The sequence below is a fragment of the Nicotiana attenuata genome, chromosome 5, assembly GCF_001879085.1.
Source record: "Nicotiana attenuata strain UT chromosome 5, NIATTr2, whole genome shotgun sequence".
Taxonomy (NCBI): Eukaryota; Viridiplantae; Streptophyta; class Magnoliopsida; order Solanales; family Solanaceae; genus Nicotiana; species Nicotiana attenuata.
Window position 1 is genome coordinate 26049880 of NC_031993.1, and position 17195 is coordinate 26067074.

At 34.0% G+C, this 17195-nt stretch overlaps 2 protein-coding genes across 2 annotated transcripts; both read right to left on the bottom strand.

Annotated features, from left to right (window-relative positions):
- LOC109226328 lies at positions 3229-4940 on the bottom strand. Its single transcript, XM_019391116.1, has 2 exons — positions 3545-4940; positions 3229-3353 (listed from the first exon to the last, which is right to left on the bottom strand). The coding sequence occupies exons 1-2, from the start codon at positions 4713-4715 to the stop codon at positions 3319-3321; spliced, it is 1206 nt and encodes a 401-aa protein (XP_019246661.1). The 5' UTR covers positions 4716-4940; the 3' UTR covers positions 3229-3318.
- On the bottom strand, positions 7652-14022 carry LOC109225544 (GDSL esterase/lipase At2g04570-like). Its single transcript, XM_019390249.1, has 3 exons — positions 13577-14022; positions 9321-9819; positions 7652-8070 (listed from the first exon to the last, which is right to left on the bottom strand). Exons 1-3 carry the CDS (start codon positions 13955-13957, stop codon positions 7877-7879), a joined length of 1074 nt encoding a protein of 357 aa, XP_019245794.1. The 5' UTR covers positions 13958-14022; the 3' UTR covers positions 7652-7876.

Consider the following 17195-nt stretch of genomic DNA (forward strand, 5'->3'; position numbering starts at 1 on the left):
GTACTGAATGCCGTATTTATCATGGCTTTCTAGGAGTCGAAATAAAAATAGTTATAGATATAGGACAAAGAAATACAGAAAATAATTTTGTTTGTGTTAAATCTACCATTGTTGACTGGTGGTTAACCACAAGTGAGAAGAAAATGAAGACTGTGAATGCAGAACAGTTGCAATATCTGTGTATTGAGAGAGAACTTGTCTAATTACAAGTGGTGTATATCTGATATACACACGTGTATATATACATGTATACAGCTAACTAACTCCTCTTAATTACTACTAACAATCTTCCTAATTTCTGTTATAACTAACTATTAACAACTAATTACCCATAAGCTAGATCCACTAATTTCCAGCTAGTTTCCAGCTGTCATTGCAGCACTTCAACACCCCCCTTCAAGCTAGAGGGTGTGAAGATATTCAACACCCCTAGCTTGGATAACAAATGATAGTGCTGCATGCTTCCAAGTCCCTTTGTCAAAATGTCTGCTTCTTGCTCTTCTGTTGGCACATACTCAGGGTGTACCATTCCTTGTTGCACCTTTTCTCTTATGAAATGGCAGTCAACTTCTATGTGTTTTGTTCTTTCATGAAACACAGGGTTGCTAGTTATCTGCATTGTTGCCTTGCTGTCTGTAAACAGTTGAACTGTGACATCAATGTTGACCTCCAACTCCTTGAATAAGCCTAGTAGCCATATGAGTTCAGCTACTGTCAGGGCCATGCTCCTGTACTCTGATTCTGCTGAGCTTCTTGCTAGTGTGTTTTGCTTCTTTGACTTCCAAGCTAACAAAGAGTTCCCCAGCTTCACCAAGTACCCTGTTACAGATTTCCTTGAGTTTGGGTAGCTTGCCCAGTCTGCATCACAAAATGCTCTTAAGACTGTACTCTTTTCTGCACTCATCAACACTCCTAATCCTGGCTCATTTTTCACATACTTCACAATTCTGTAGGCTGCTTCAAGGTGTGACTTCTTAGGGGACTGCATAAATTGACTCAAGGTCTGCACACTATATGCTATGTCTGGCCTGGTTAATGTCAAGTAAAGCAGCTTCCCAACCAGCCTTTGATATTCTCTTACATCTTCTAATGTTGTATCATCACTGAGTTCACAGTACTGATCATATTCAGCAGTGGAAAGTTTCTTGTTCTGCTCCATTGGAGTTAAGGCAGGCTTGGAACCTGATAATCCTAACTCTGCAATCAGCTCCAGGGCATATCTTCTTTGGCAAAGCAAAATCCCCTGTTGTGACCTGCACACCTCTATTCCTAGGAAGTACTTCAGAGTTCCTAGGTCCTTCATCTTGAAGCTATTTTGTAGAGTATTCTTGGCTTCTTGAATGAGACCAGCATCATTCCCTGTAATAAGAAGATCATCCACATACACAAGTATAATAACTTGTCTGTTGTGCTTCTTCAAGATGAATAGGGAATGATCATGTTTGCTTTGTTGGAAACCAGCTTGTATGAGTGCATTAGAGAGCTTAAGGTTCCACTGTCTAGATGCTTGTTTGAGGCCGTATAGGGATTTGAGTAGTCTACATCCTGTATTCCCCCCTTGGATACCAAATCCAGGAGGCAATTGCATGTATACTTCTTCCTCAAGGTCACCTTGGAGGAAGGCATTGTGAACATCCATCTGAAACAATGGCCATTGATGCATGGCTGCTAAGGCAATGACAGTCCTGATAGTTATCATTTTAACCGCAGGGGAGAATGTTTCTTGATAGTCTAACCCCTCTTGTTGACTGTAACCTTTTGCCACTAATCTAGCTTTGTACCTTTCTATTGTTCCATCTGATCGATGCTTGATTTTGTATACCCACTTGCAACTAATAGGAACCTTGCCTTTAGGAATAGGAACCACCTCCCATGTGTTGTTGCTGATTAGTGCATCAATTTCAGCCTGCATAGCATCTTTCCACCTCTGATCCTTCATTGCCTGATGGTATGATGTAGGTTCAATATCTGTTGTCACTGCAGTAAGATAGCTTTGATAAGCATTACCTAGTGAGTCATAACCCAGGTAGTTGGACATAGGATATTGACAGGTAGAAGAGGAAGTTTTCATAGTTGGACATATATAATCCTTGGCCCATATTGGTGGTTTGGACCCTCTGCTGGTTCTTCTGGGCTGCATATGTGATGTTGCCTCATGAGCTATCTCAGTGGCCTGGAACCCCTCAGCATCATTTTTAGGTAAGTCAGCGAACTGAGGTATTGTAGCATCATGCTCAGCATGTAGTTGATCTAGGTCCTGACTAGGAGTTTGCATATCCTGAGCAAATGTATGTTGTTCTGTTACACAGTACCTATTTGCTTCATGAAATAATGGAGGTATTTTTCCTTCTTTCATCATCAAGAATGGGAACATATCCTCTCTAAATGTGACATCTCTGCTGATAAAGAACTTCTTGTCCTTGAGACTGTATAATCTGTATCCCTTTTGAGATGTGGAATACCCCATATGGACTGCTGCTACTGCTCTAGGAAGAAGTTTATCATGCTCCCTGATAACTGTAGCAAAACAAAGACACCCGATGACCCTTAAGTGTAGTAATGAAGGTGGTGATTTGGGAAAAACCTCATATGGTAATTTGCCACTTAGTACAGAAGATGGCAATCTATTTATCAGATACACAGCTGCCAGGACACAGTCTCCCCAGAAATGAAGTGTTATGCCACCTTGTAATCTTAGTGCCCTTGCCACCTCTAAGATATGCCTGTGTCTCCTTTCCACCACTCCATTTTGTTGTGGAGTGTGTGGACAACTACTTTGATGTAATATCCCATTGTCTGATAGAAAGGTTGGGCATTCAGAACTAAAAAACTCAACTCCATTATCAGTTCTAAGACATTTAACATTGTGGTTAAACTGCACATTCACCATTTTGATAAAAGACTTCAGAAGCATAAGAGTACCACTTTTCAATTTCATTAAGAACACCCAAATCATCTTAGAATGATCATCTACCAGTGTCAAGAAATATCTATTTCCAATAGATGTAGGTACTTTATAAGGTCCCCAGATGTCTACATGTACTAGTTGAAAAATTACTGCTGCTCTAGTTGTACTGAGGGGAAAAGGTTTCCTAGCTTGTATTGCTAATGGACATATAGTGCATGTATTGAAGTTACAATCTGTAGGCATCTTGTGCTTCAGAAATGTCAACTGTTTCATCACTTTTGCTGGTACATGTCCTAGTCTTCTGTGCCACACATTATGTAACATCTTCTGCTAAACAACCTCTAATTTGTTGCTTGAGCTTATTTGAACTTGATCCATATGGTAACAGCAAGTAAAGGTCACCCTTCTCCTTACCAATCCCCCTCACCTTCCCAGTGCACAGGTCCTGGAATACACAGAATGATGGAAAGAAAAGTGCTGAGCAAAACAACTCCTTAGTCAATTTTGCGACTGACAGTAAGTTGTACTTGAAGTCAGGTACATACAAAACATTCTGAATTAATTCACCATCTGTGATCTTACACTTTCCTTGATACATGACTGGTACTGTTTTACCATTTGGTTGATGAACATTACCTCTTTTGGTGTTAGGCAATTTAGTTATATCATTCAGCAGGTTAATGTTTGAAGTCATGTGGTTTGTTGCTCCAGTATCAATGATCCAAGGAGTATCACACGTTTGAGCCAGTTGAGAATCAGTGTTAACTGCCATGTTGGCTGCAAATTCTTCTCCCTTGTCCTGATTCAAGAGCTTTATTATCTGGTTGTATTGCTCATCAGTGAAGTAATTGTGCATTCCTTGTCTTGCCATATTTGGATCTGCAGTTGTTGTGGCTGGGAGCCCATCATCCTTGGCATGAAATCCATCACCTATGGCTGCATTGGATTGCCTATATTCCTGCTTCTTTTTTCCTTTGAAACCAGGTGGATAGCCCACCAATTTGTAACAAGTATCTTTAGTGTGACCCTTCATTCTGCAATACTCACAATATAGATTTCCATACCTTTTGAACTTCTGTGAATTATCTCTTGAACTCATTAAAGCAGTGGAATCATTCACCTCATTCATAGGTATATTGGTCATATGTACCTTTCTCTGATTCTCTTCATTAATCAACATAGCATATGCACGACTCACACTTGGTGATGGTGACATAAGCAGCATTTGACTTCTAATGGCACTAAAGCTATCGTTTAATCCCATCAAAAATTGAAATTTTTTTTGCTGTTCTAGATGTGTTATGAACTCTCTTGTTTCAGGAATCACAGGCAGAGTAGGGATAAATGCACTATACTCATCCCACAGCAGCTTAAGTCTAGAATTATAAGCAGAGATACTAGAAGTACCTTGAGAGATTGTAGCAATTTCTCGTTGAAGGTTATATATCCTTGATCCATTGATCTTATCAAAGCGATCCTTTAAATCAGCCCAAACTTCATGAGCATTGCTGGCATATACTATCCCGTTCACCAGCTCCGGCGAGACAGTGTTCATGATCCAAGTCAATACTGTAGCATTAACGCGTTCCCAATCCTCGCCCAAATCAGCAGTGAATTGACCCTTGGTGCATGTACCATCTATGAACCCTAGTTTTCTCTTAGCTTTCAACGCAATCTTCATTGCTCTGCTCCAGACCGAGTAATTCTCACTCCCAGTCAAGCGAACAGAAATTATCACATTTCCTGGTGCATCTGAAGGTTGTAGATACAACGGATGTCGCGGATTGTCAATGTTTATCTCAGCCATTATCGATCTGCTCAGAAATTAGAAATTCGAAGAAGTCGAAGAACAATCGAAGAAATTTTCTCAACAATTTCACAGAACAACTCTTAAAGCTAAGTCTTCACAGCTCCGATCGATTCTCTCAGCTTTGATACCATGTTAAATCCACCATTGTTGACTGGTGGTTAGCCACAACTGAGAAGAAAATGAAGACTGTGAATGCAGAACAGTTGCAATATCTGTGTATTGAGAGAGAACTTGTCTAATTACAAGTGGTGTATATCTGATATACACACGTGTATATATACATGTATACAGCTAACTAACTCCTCTTAATTACTACTAACAATCTTCCTAATTTCTGTTATAACTAATTATTAACAACTAATTACCCATAAGCTAGATCCACTAATTTCCAGCTAGTTTCCAGCTGTCATTGCAGCACTTCAACAGTTTGGATGTAGTCACGTCCACATTTAATTTAAGAAGCAATATCAGTGTTTTAATTTCGCCTTTGGAGGTCCACAAATTCATACCATCCGCAAAAATCTAGAAGGGACCCAACAAAACAGAAAAAATGGAGTACATATATATGATGCAGATTGAGAGAATTGTCACAATTTGGTTAAGAAACAGCTGCTATAAATTTCATAGCACCAACTACTCACCGAAAGATTGAAGGGGATAATTAATTTGAGAACTACTTCGTACTAATATTCTCTGTTGAGCAGAAATGAAGGTGGTGGTTGATATCCTTTATATCTTCAAATATTTGGTGACAAACTTTAACATCAGATTCATTTCGTTTTCTTTTCTTTCTCTTATCTGATGAAGACTGAAAATTGATTCATATTGTCAATATCTTATATATGAAGGAAAGACTTTATTTTTTGTGCACAAATAATACAGAGACGGAGCCATAATTTGTTAAAGTTTATGAGTTCAGCATTGTAATTTTTTTAAGTTATTGGATTCTGAATGTACATATTTAATAAATTTCTTAAGATAAATACAGGGTTTGGACAAAAATTACTGGATTTGGCTGATCCCGTAATCCATATATAATAGCTCCGCCCCTCCAACAATGTAATAGAATTTTGCATTATTAGGTTAAATTAACCTAAAGAAACATGTACAATTTAATACCAAGCTTAATTAAGTTAATCTAGAAAATAAATAAGTAATCTATTACAAAAAGTTTAGTCCGGTGCACAAAGTATTACGCGTTCATGCAGAGTCCGAGTAATGACCGCACGACAAAGGGTGTGATGTAATTATAAATAACCTATTATAATTGAATTACCTCCTACGATTAAATTAAATCGATAATAAAAAGAAGTTCTTACTGTGTCGACATATATCCTTAAAACTCCGTGGGGTAGTTTGGTATGATGGATAAGCAAAAATAGTCTTGAGATAATACCGCCTTATTTCTTGTATGGTCACTAATCATGGCATAAATTATTCCAGGATTAAAAATAGTACCGAAATAACTTATACTTGCTAGAGGGTAGAATAGTAATCACAAGATAAGTTATCTCGGGATAAAGCACTAAAATTATCAATCCCAAAATTAATACAACATATCAAACGATCAATAAGAAATAATACTAAAATAATTAATTTCAATATAACTAATCCCAGTATAACTTTTATATATTCAAATCAAATAACCCCTAAAAGAAAAGGTTAAGATTTGTGCCATGGCCTTGTTGTCCAGATATTGTCTTTGTTGCCCTCATAGTTTACCACATTAGAAGCAATGAACCAGAGCAAATAAGACTTATATAAGACAAAATCATTTACTTTCTTTTTTGGCTGCTCACAATTAAGTGAATTTGGCAGATACTTTTTTGGAAGTTTCGTGGATGTTAGAAACCTACTTTAAACACATATAAAGTTTAAGTTTTATGGATTTTGTAGCACACGTAGTAGCCTGTGGACAGGCCAGAAGTAGAATAGAAGTTACGAGTATGGCTGAACTCCGTAGTTTAGTGAAAATTATATATTTATCTTAATAAATTAATCAAATATATATAAATTATTAATTTAGAACCTAATAATTTAAAAGTTTTAGAACTCGATCCTAAACTCATAAGCTTCAAATCTTAGCTATGTCTCTGCTGGCGTACGTTTGTGTGTTTGTGTTTTAAACTTTTCTTCGCTATTAAATTAGAAGTTAAGTTTTGTGCAGCATTGCATACTTATTTATACTATCAGGTTGAAGTAACCTACAGCGATAAATATTTATTACTAATAAACTTAATTTGGAAACTTAAAATGTAAAGAAAATAACTTGCTAGTACGCTAAAAACACACTAATAATGTAAAAACAATTTACAAAATTATTGCATATAACTTAAATCCATTAAGTTATCATCTGCTGCATTAATTAATTGGCTGACTTCTGTCGCAACTGCAAAACTAAATAGCCCAAAAGATTAGGTATATCTGTCACTAAAATACACGACAATATGAGTGCGTCCTTTGCTATAAATAAAGTTAATTGAGACATTATGACAATGAAAGGTTAGACTTTAGATTTCGATAATTATAATCCTTTATGATAATGTGACCACCATATATACCATTCATTCTTTTTTTCCAACAGATAAATTAACACTTTCCAGATCGGGACTAAAACAAAAGATCAAGACTTTTCAAGCTAGTTAGAATTTAGCCGAGTTTTCAATATTACGTTGAATTTATAAGTGAGACTACAGTTTTTTTTTTTTTTTTTTTTTAATTTGTTTTTGTCTTGTTTCTAACATTTGAAGTAAACTCAGAGGTAAGTTACAGTTAATTTCTTGGAGTATAGTTCTTTTAAAACTATACTCCCTTCATTTGGATTTCCCAAAGCATTTTAACCGATTTGATGATCTATCTAATAATAACTTATAGTAATATCTTTAAACAAAGAAATAAAAAGCTTTAAAATATAAATAAGACAAACATGAATCTAAGACAAATTACATTACTTAACGTGTCGAAAAGAAAAGGTACAGATATCATCACCTGATTGAGATGACTAACATATATACAAATATTTGTTTTCAAACCATGGATATTACATAATATTGTAGAAATTAAATAAACTAATTAATTAAAAGCAAGAAAACGTAGAAATAATGCTCCGAAAATCTACATAGGTAAAAAATCCTTGATATGAAAATCCAATTGTTGAACTATAAAAATTCAGCAAGGACATTTTTCATCAAGAAATTGGTGATAATGAGGTTTGTTTTCTCAGTGAGATGGAAAGAGTCCCAAAACACGTACTTGTTTGCGTCTGTGCATGTAAATGGATTTAACTTATCACACAAGTAACTCATTTCAAATAATCCTGTGCCACAACATGCTATCCCTGCCACCTCAAATCCTGATTTAAAATTATTCATTAGATAATTACCCCAAAATGTCAAAGAGATGATATTGAAGACCGTCAAGTAATCAATCCAAAGAAATGTATATCTGCATTCTTTTCAAATTATATGGCATAGTTTGACTCGTACAGAGTTTAAGAAATAAAGAGAGAGGAATACTTTGATAAATGGTACTAATAAATATGTCCTTACATTTCTGTGGCCATAAAAATTATTATTAGAAGTAAAATGAGAAATTTAAGTTACATTATTTACGAATTATGAAAAGTGTCATTATTTTGGAAAAAATTAAAAGAAAATAATATCACATAAACAAGAATGGAGAGAATTATATATATTGAAAAATCTGGCTTCTTTGGAAGAAATGAAGAATTACCTTGAGATCTTTTAAGAGTTACAAGTACTTACTAAATTTTTAATTACGAGTAGCTAGCTAGAAATTACTTATTTGTGGAAGAACAATTGTGACAATAAAATATTACCTAAGAGGAACAAAATAGGATTTGAAGGATTTAGCTACTTTTAGGGGCAATGCATTATTACTTAGGCAACAAGAATTGGAAGGTCCAATTAATTAAGCTTAAAAGTATTTATCGCCCACTTCAATTCATAATTGAAACGAGTAGGGAAAAAACAACACTCTCATGATCTTATATTATTGTTATAATTGGGGTGACTATGGGAAAATCTTGTGAAATAGCACGGGCTACCCAGTTTTGGACTAGTAATCGAAAAATAGCCAACGTTTGCAAAGTCATTGAAAAATAATCGCTGTTTGCTGAAACACGAAAAGTTCCAGCATAATATGCTGGATTATGGAGCTCGTGCGTAAAAACTTCCTGCATATTATGTTGGAACTCTTGCACGCGAAAAGTTCCAGTATAATATGTTGGATTATGAAACTCCTGCATTTAAACTTCCAGCATATATTATGTTGCAACTCCAGCACATTACGAAATTCCAGCACATTATGTTAGAATCTCATATGTAAAAAATTCGAACTCCAACATATTATGCTGGAATATTTCCAGATTTTTAAGGATGTTTTTGTTCAGATTTTATCTTTACATGAAAAAGTGGCCAAATTTCGATTACATTTTGAAGTTGTGGCTATTTTTTAATTACCAGTTGTAAATCTGGCTATTTTTTCCGAAATCTTGACATATAAAACTTAGAAACTTAACCTAATTTTATGAGTCAATTATTTAATGGAAAAATGGATAAATAATTAAAAGAAAAAACTTACCAAATGAAGAAGGATTTTTGATCATTTGAAGCATGAGATCATAGGCGTCAGAAAAAACAACTCTAATCCCAGGAAGCTCCTCATTTAGTTTCTGAACCAAACCCTTCAACATCACATTAAAATGTACAGCCACTTCATTATATTTCTCAATGCAACCATCTCCACTTCCTCTTATATAATTAGTTGCTCTTTCTAAAGGTAAACAACCCATAGGAGGAAGTCCAGCTAAGGAAATTTTCCTAGCTCCTAAATCATAAATTTGCTTCACAAACTTCTCTGCAAGTTGAAGAAGGAAGACCTGAAACTGTTCTATTGTGTATTGAGATGCACGTTTGCTTTGCATTGAATAATAATTCTCCAAAATATCGTTTGTTCCCATGCTGATAAGATATAAGGATTCCTCTATTATGTATTTGGCTTTTCTGGTTCCTGCATATGCTTCTAGTTTCTTCTGATAATCTTTGTAGTTCTCTACTTCTTTCCACAGGGGTAACACATTCTGTGAAAAGGAACAACACATTGAAGCCAATCAAATATTTTACCCATAAAAGAATTAGTATACTATTAATATATGGATTTAAGTTATATACATTGTTAGTGTAAACAACTTTTTACGCTCTATCATGTTACCCAAAGGAAATATGCAGGTAAGCCTACTTAAAATGGTAAAAATAGCACGGTCTAGCCAGTTTTCGGACTGGTCATTCAAAAATAGCAACCGTTTACCAAGTCAATGAAAAATAGCCACTATTTTGCTGCAACAGAGACCGGTCCAGCATAATATACTGGAGTTCGGTGCACCTGTGTATGAACTTCCAGCATATTATGCTGGAATTCCAACACACGGAAAGTTCCAGCATAATATACTGGAGATTCGAGCACTTGTGTATGAACTTCCAGCATATTATACTGGACCGGTATACTTTGTTTTGTAACTGGTGAACTTCAGCTCTAGAGCTGAAGTTTTTGTTTTGTAACTGGCGAAGAGCTGAAGTTTTTGTTTTGTAACTGGCTTATGTTTTCATGCTTCCCAGAGGCTTAAACTAAACCATCCATCAAAACAGATGATGTTAAGAGATGGCACAAATAAAGGGGTTTTCGTTGTGATTCAAGCCAGTTAGTCTCAACATAAACAGATAAAAAATTTGTGCATTTTTTCTACAACGAAAAGTTTTCAACGCACTTATACAGATTTATGATAAGCTGATTTATTTATTCAAACCAGTTAGTTTTAGTTAGCTGCTGCTTCAACGCATCTATTGCCACCATTCAATCAAGGAGGGACCTTTAGTCACGGACTTAAGAAAGAGGTTGAGGGCGGATATAACTTTGAGGAGGAGAAGGAGGAGGAGAAAGGGGGCTGAAGTTGTTTAGAAAGTGAGTACAAATTAAAAGTTTTAAAAAAATAGGTATAGGTTAAATGGGGGCAATCAAATAAGGCGCCCCGTACAATTTTTACGTTTAATATTGTCTTCTAAGTGCTAAACTAATTAAATTTGGTGCAAAGATTTGGGTTGCGGGCAGTAAGTTTTTCCTGTACTCATCGCATTATTTATCATTTTATCCTTCCCAAAGAGCAGATCGGAGCTAATAATAATTCCAAAACGGTACTTTCTGTTGATATGCTAAACTTTTGCCACTTTTCTTCCAAAATAATATTTTAACAGATTTAACAAGACGTACTACAAAATCAATAAAATATGAACGCACTCACCTACTTAATTATGTAGATTAAGGGTGTACAAACCGAATCGAAAAACCACACCAAACTGAAAAGTCAAACCAAACCGATTAAAAAATCCAACTTGGTTTGCTTTGAATTGGTTTGATATTGAGTAAAAAAATCCGAACCAACCCGACATATAAATCTATTATTTTTATATATTTTTTTAAGATTTTATATAAAATTTTGTTTAAAAAAATATCTAGAAATATTTGGGATTCTCTTGCAGGATACAAATTTTAATAGAATATGAAGTGCTCCATATTTATTGACCTTAACTAATGGGTTGTATGATCACTTTCTTATCAAGTGTTACTGAAATACGTCTATCTCTTTGTTCTTCCATATTCATATCATATGTTAAGATCTATCAAATTCTTATATCTTTTTCGAATGTGAAGTGATTATTAATATTTAGGTATCATATTGATTTTTATATTTAATTACTAAATTCGGTTAACCTGAAAGTGTATATCAACGAAAAATTATTGTCATGCGAATAAAAAAATAATTATTATGTTACTAATATAATTTTCCCATTAGAATATTTTAATTGATAATATATTTGTCAATTTTTTATATTTTTACTAAATAGATATATACTTATCAAATATTTAACGAAGTAAGATTGAAATAATATGTAAGTAACAAAAAATCGGAAAACCCGAAAAATCCGGCAAAACCGAACCAATCCAAACCGATATAGTTGGTTTGGTTTGGTTTTGATAAAATCGAACCAACCCGGTCCATGTACACCCCTAAGGCCATCTACCCCCATTCCCCATAATGGGGGCGATTTTTGGGGTAATTTAGCTCCAACCCTCCCTCATTTTTGTCCCCAAAATGGGGGATGAATAGTATTCCCTCAAATATGGGGTACACTATTAATCTCCCCCATTACTATTCATCACTTTTTTATTATTATTTTATTATTTAATCTTTTAATTTATCTCTTTATATATACCTAATTATGTTTATGTAATGTCTTTATAATATTAATTTTACATCTTAACTTTGGTGTATAATTTGGATAAATTAATTTTCGTGCATTTATTATTTTTACGTAAAATTGTAACTTAATTTTATTATAAGTTATAATTGTACAAAAAATATATAATTATCTCAAAAATTAAATGGCGCAAATATAAAGTATTAGATGTTGCTAAAATTGAAAGGTGCGAATATAAAATATTAGATGTTGCTAAAATTGAAAAGAAGATTGAAAATACATTAAAATTGGAAATACATGACAATTGAAAATACTTTAAATTAGAATACATAAAAATTGAAACTACGGTAAATAGCATAATAACTTAGTAGGGAGCTATATCGTTTCCAGATACACCAAAATCATTATAGTATTTCGAATGAATTTTATCGATATGTAATATGTATTTAATTAATCTTGTATAGTAATGATTTCACTTTTATTTGAATTATTAGTTAATCTATAATAATTACTTACAAATTATATTATTTAAAATTTTATGGAATTATTTTAATGGAAATTACAAATTAATAAAAATAAAAGATGGAATTTGGTTAATGGAAATTAAAAAATGAAATTGAAATGAAAGATAATAATATAATATAGAAGAGAGAGAAGAATATAAAAATGTTTAGAAAAAAAAAATAGAGAAATGGTTAGAGTAAGTTGTCCCCAAAATGGGAAAATCCCCATTTTAGGAATTAAAAATGGGCTAAAGATTGGAGATGCCCTATAGGTAGATAATAAATAGATTGTAACACTACGTTCCATCGACAAACACGAATATTCAATTCGGAGCAACAATTTCCGACTTTAATAAAAACAAGGCCTACTTTTTCCTTTTATTTAAAGCAACCTCGTGTGCGCACGAGAGTGGCTGACGAGTGCCCCATCTACCCAACGAACACAACATATCACTATTATTTTTTCTATCCGAAAATAAAAAATAAAAAATCAAAAGTTCATCAAAAAATTTGAAGTTTATGAGTTTAAGATTTTACTACATTCTAAGTTATTGAGTTCTATAGAGTAGTATTTTGTTTATATTAGGTGAATTTTATAAAACAACTTATAGAATTTAAACCAAAATTATTAGGTTCGGCCGAACTCATACCTTACCTTGTATCTCCCTCAAGCTCCGCTAGATAAAAATGTTTTATGCCTCGTATAAACATTATGATCAACTTATGCCGATCAGAGTAATATTTAAAAAAATTACATAATTGTCTACAAAAGTAAAGTTAACAACTTGACAATAAGACATATTATGCTACAACAAATTAAAATAGACTGATTAGTAATCTTGTACAGTGTGTATATAGATTAAATTCGACCATAAATATTATAGTACTCTCTTTGTTCAGTTTTATGTGGTACTCAAAAATTTAACTTTTAAGTTTCTTATTTACCCTTAATAACGTAACTTTATAGCTACACAATAATTTCTTTTTAGGTTTCTTTATCAATCAATATTACCTCATAATTAATTAACACGAGGGAATAAGAATGGAGTAGTAATTAAGTAGAATAAGAATGAGAGCTTACAAGAACATCAGAGGTAGCATTATCATAACCAGTACCGGCAGAAGCAAAGCAAACACCACCAGCAAAATCAGATATTTTATACATGGGATCCAAATAAGCTGGCACAAATGCCCTCAAACCAAAACCCTCAGATATAAAATCTGGTGGAATACGTCCATTGCAGAATCTTCCTGTTGGTCTTTTGTCATAAAAATCACGGCCATAAGGCTCGAAATTGCTCTTAAGAAGAGTAGATATCTGGTTGTTGTTGCCAGCATCAACGGAGGAGTCGCCGAATACTATAATTGCTGGAACTTTTCCTGCCAAAGAAGTAGTGATTAGTAGCAAGAATTGGACAAGAATTAGTATCAGCCATGGAATATTGAAGTTGTGAGCTTCCATTCTTTTGTTTTTTTTGGTGATTTAGTTAAGGTTGTGGGGGTTTGAGGAGGCATATTAACTTTTTATACAGGTGAATTGGGTGGGAAAGAGGGTCCTTTGGCAGGAGTTTGTTGGTATCATTAATGGCGAAGGAAAAATCATATATTAACATGCATTTTGATACGAAGGAAAATACTTTTTTCATGAAATATACTTTTTGTAGGATATCTTAAAAAAATAATTTTACAGATCAATTGAAGTATGTGATGTGTGACAATCGTACGAGGTGAAGTGATTGTACTTTGGCAATATTTCTAACTACCTCGGTGTTGAAGGTTAATTAATAAACATGAGTTAATTTGGGTTAGCTAACTGTAAATACTGCCTAATCCCTTCCATCTACAATAATTAATTTTTAAGGTTTTTGGCATACCCATTACTTAATAACGTTAATTAAGAAAGTTATTTAAATTATCTTTTATCACTCGTTCATATAAATTAAGAAGTATTAAAAAATTAGAAATTTGTTTAAATTATTTATTAGACAAAGCTAAAAAAAATTAATATCTTCCCGGCTCTTAAAACAATCACTTACTCCATATTTTGCACCATATTAATTTGAATACCTAAAAGAAATCACTTTTGTGAACCGGGACGGAGTAACTTACATGCAATAAGTGCTGACACTGATGTTATGAGTAATAGAGTACATGTTTAGATAAAAGTAGGCCAAATACATATAGAGACAATTAAACTTGACCCAATTTTTTATTTTGGCACTCTAACTAACTCTTATTCCATTTTGGCCCTCCAACTCCAATTTTTGTGTTCCATTTTGACACAAAATTTTTTTCTCCCAGGTAAAAATGCAGCGCGTGCATTTCAGCTGCTACCCCACCCCACTGCCCCCCCCCCCACCCCCGCGCAAAAAAGTTTTTTTTTTTTTTTTGTAATTTCAAATTATTATTTTTTTTCATTTTTTCTGCCCACATCACATGGAAAAAATAATTTTTTTTATATTTTCAGTAATAACTATGGGTTCAACTAAACCCATAACTTTCGACGCGGAGTAAAAATTTGTATGTAAAAATTCATTAAAATTATAAAAAAATAGATATAAACCCATAACATTTAAAAGTATAATGGGTTCTTTTGTTCCACTTTGACACAAAAACTTTTATCCCAGGTAAAAATGCAGCACGGAAAAATATCCAGCTGCTACCCCCATCCCATACCCCCCCCCCCCCCCACAATTGTTTTTTTGTAATTTCAAATTATAATTTTTTTTTTGTTTTTTTTGCCCTCCTTCCGTGGATATATATATATATATATATATATATATATATATATATATATATATTTTCAGTAATAACTACGGGTTCAACTGAACACATAACTTTCGACGCGGAGTAAAAAAAGAAAGATTTTTGAAATTTGTGGTCTTAAAAGCTTAAGGGGTAAAGCTTTGTGGGGCCATGACTTTTGTGTGGTTATAAAAGCTTCTCATTAAGGGTAAAATGGGTAAAATGAGGAGTTTAAAGTTGAGTTATTTCCAAATTTAGAAATGTGTCATTTATTTTAGAACAGACTAAACAGAAAAGTACCTCATTTAATATGAAACGGAGGGAGTATGATAAAAGTTGGAATATCTTAAAAACAAAATTATTTCCATCTCAATGAGTGACGAAATCTTTTTTTCCTTTTAATTAAATGGGTTCAACAATTTTGTCAGCGAGAAGGGCAGTAGAGTTTGATTGTGGCAATTAATGAGACTGATAAGGACGCACGTAAATGACCGGCTTTGTGATTTCTTACTTCTCAGCAACACTGTCTGTTTCTCGACTGCCACTTTCTTTAATTCGAATCGGAAATTGCACTTCTGTATCTCTGCCCATTCACTCGGTGAATGCTTGGCTTTGATGACACCAATACTCCTATATATGTTTTAAAAGCATCTCTTATGTTTTGATTAAATGCCAAAAAAAAAAGATAGCAAATTTTAATAAGAAACTAGAATTTGGGCATAACGTAATCCAAAAGATTAGCTCATGTGATGAGTATTATCGTAAACAAACAATATATAGCAGGAATGATGGGTTTTCAATGTCTTTACCTTATGTTTTGATGATCTAACAAACTTACTGTCAAGAACCAAATAGGGAACCTGACACACTTGGTACACATTACAAATGAACGAAGTCCAGCCTGAACTCCAGCCAATGTGAACTGCTGCAAATAAAGAGAAAAGAGGAACAATACAGGGACCTGATCCTTGGGTGTTCTCTGACAGAAGTATAAGTCAACTATACAGCTGGAAGGCAACTGTACACGCGACAGTGCAACAGACAGTGCAGCAGTCACTTCCCATTGGGAAGAGGCGTATACCTACCAAGACTTGACATCATCTTTGGGATGTCTTTGGTAGTATAGCAACATGGTGCAAGGCACAAGATACTCACTTGAGCATTTAGTGATATTCTCTCAAGCACAAAAATATCTGATCCAGCATTGAAGTCACAAGTGTGTCAAGAACAAGAAGACAACTCCACTAAGGATCTGTTCCACAATGAGTCTATGTGTGTCCGTAGTTGAGTTGTAATCTTGTTGTTTGTTCTTTATTGTAACTCCTATCCTGCTTTCTTAGAAGCTTTGTTTTAGGAAACTCAAAATCATAAACCGTCTGAGTTTGTGTTGTGACTAGAGTTAGTCATAAGTTAAAAGTCTTTGTAACTAGAGAGTGACAAAGTGGCTTGTGGCAAGTGTATCACAAGTTAGTTGAGTTGAAGTCTTTGTAACTAGTGAGTAACAAAGTGGCTTGTGGTAAATGTATCACAAGTTAGTTGAGTTGAAGTCTTTGTAATAGTCATTATAAAGTGGCTTGTAATAGTATGTTTACAAGTTAGTGAAGTTGAAAGCCTATAGGTGTAGCTCGTGGTTTTTGTCCGCTTGAGTTGGGATTTTTCCACGTAAAAATTCCGTGTCTCATTTACTTACTGCTTCATTAGTATTCTCAGTGGAAACTAATCTGAGGACCAGGTACTCTACAGTGTGGTGGATCCATATAAATTAACAATTGGTATCAGAGCAGGTTCTTTCTAAAAGGCTAACACCTAGAAAGGATCTCAATGGCTGCTTCACCTAACTTTGAAGAAGGACAATCTACCTACAGACCTCCTAGATTCAATGCTCAGTACTACGGCTGGTGAAGACTCGTATGCATGATTTTATAATGGCTGAAGACTCAGACTGTGGGACGTCA

What these genes read in the sequence shown, in the direction of transcription:
- LOC109226328 (XM_019391116.1), bottom strand. Translation starts at nt 4,715, where the DNA reads ATGGCTGAGATAAACATTGACAATCCGCGACATCCGTTGTATCTACAA. An exon ending in ATTGCCTAACACCAAAAGAG is followed by an intron (nt 3,354 to 3,544) that starts GTAATGTTCATC and finishes TGTGTATTCCAG; the next exon opens with GACCTGTGCACTGGGAAGGT.
- LOC109225544 (XM_019390249.1), bottom strand. Translation starts at nt 13,957, where the DNA reads ATGGAAGCTCACAACTTCAATATTCCATGGCTGATACTAATTCTTGTC. An exon ending in ATGCTACCTCTGATGTTCTT is followed by an intron (nt 9,820 to 13,576) that starts GTAAGCTCTCAT and finishes TCCTTTTCACAG; the next exon opens with AATGTGTTACCCCTGTGGAA. An exon ending in CAAAAATCCTTCTTCATTTG is followed by an intron (nt 8,071 to 9,320) that starts GTAAGTTTTTTC and finishes ATTTTAAATCAG; the next exon opens with GATTTGAGGTGGCAGGGATA.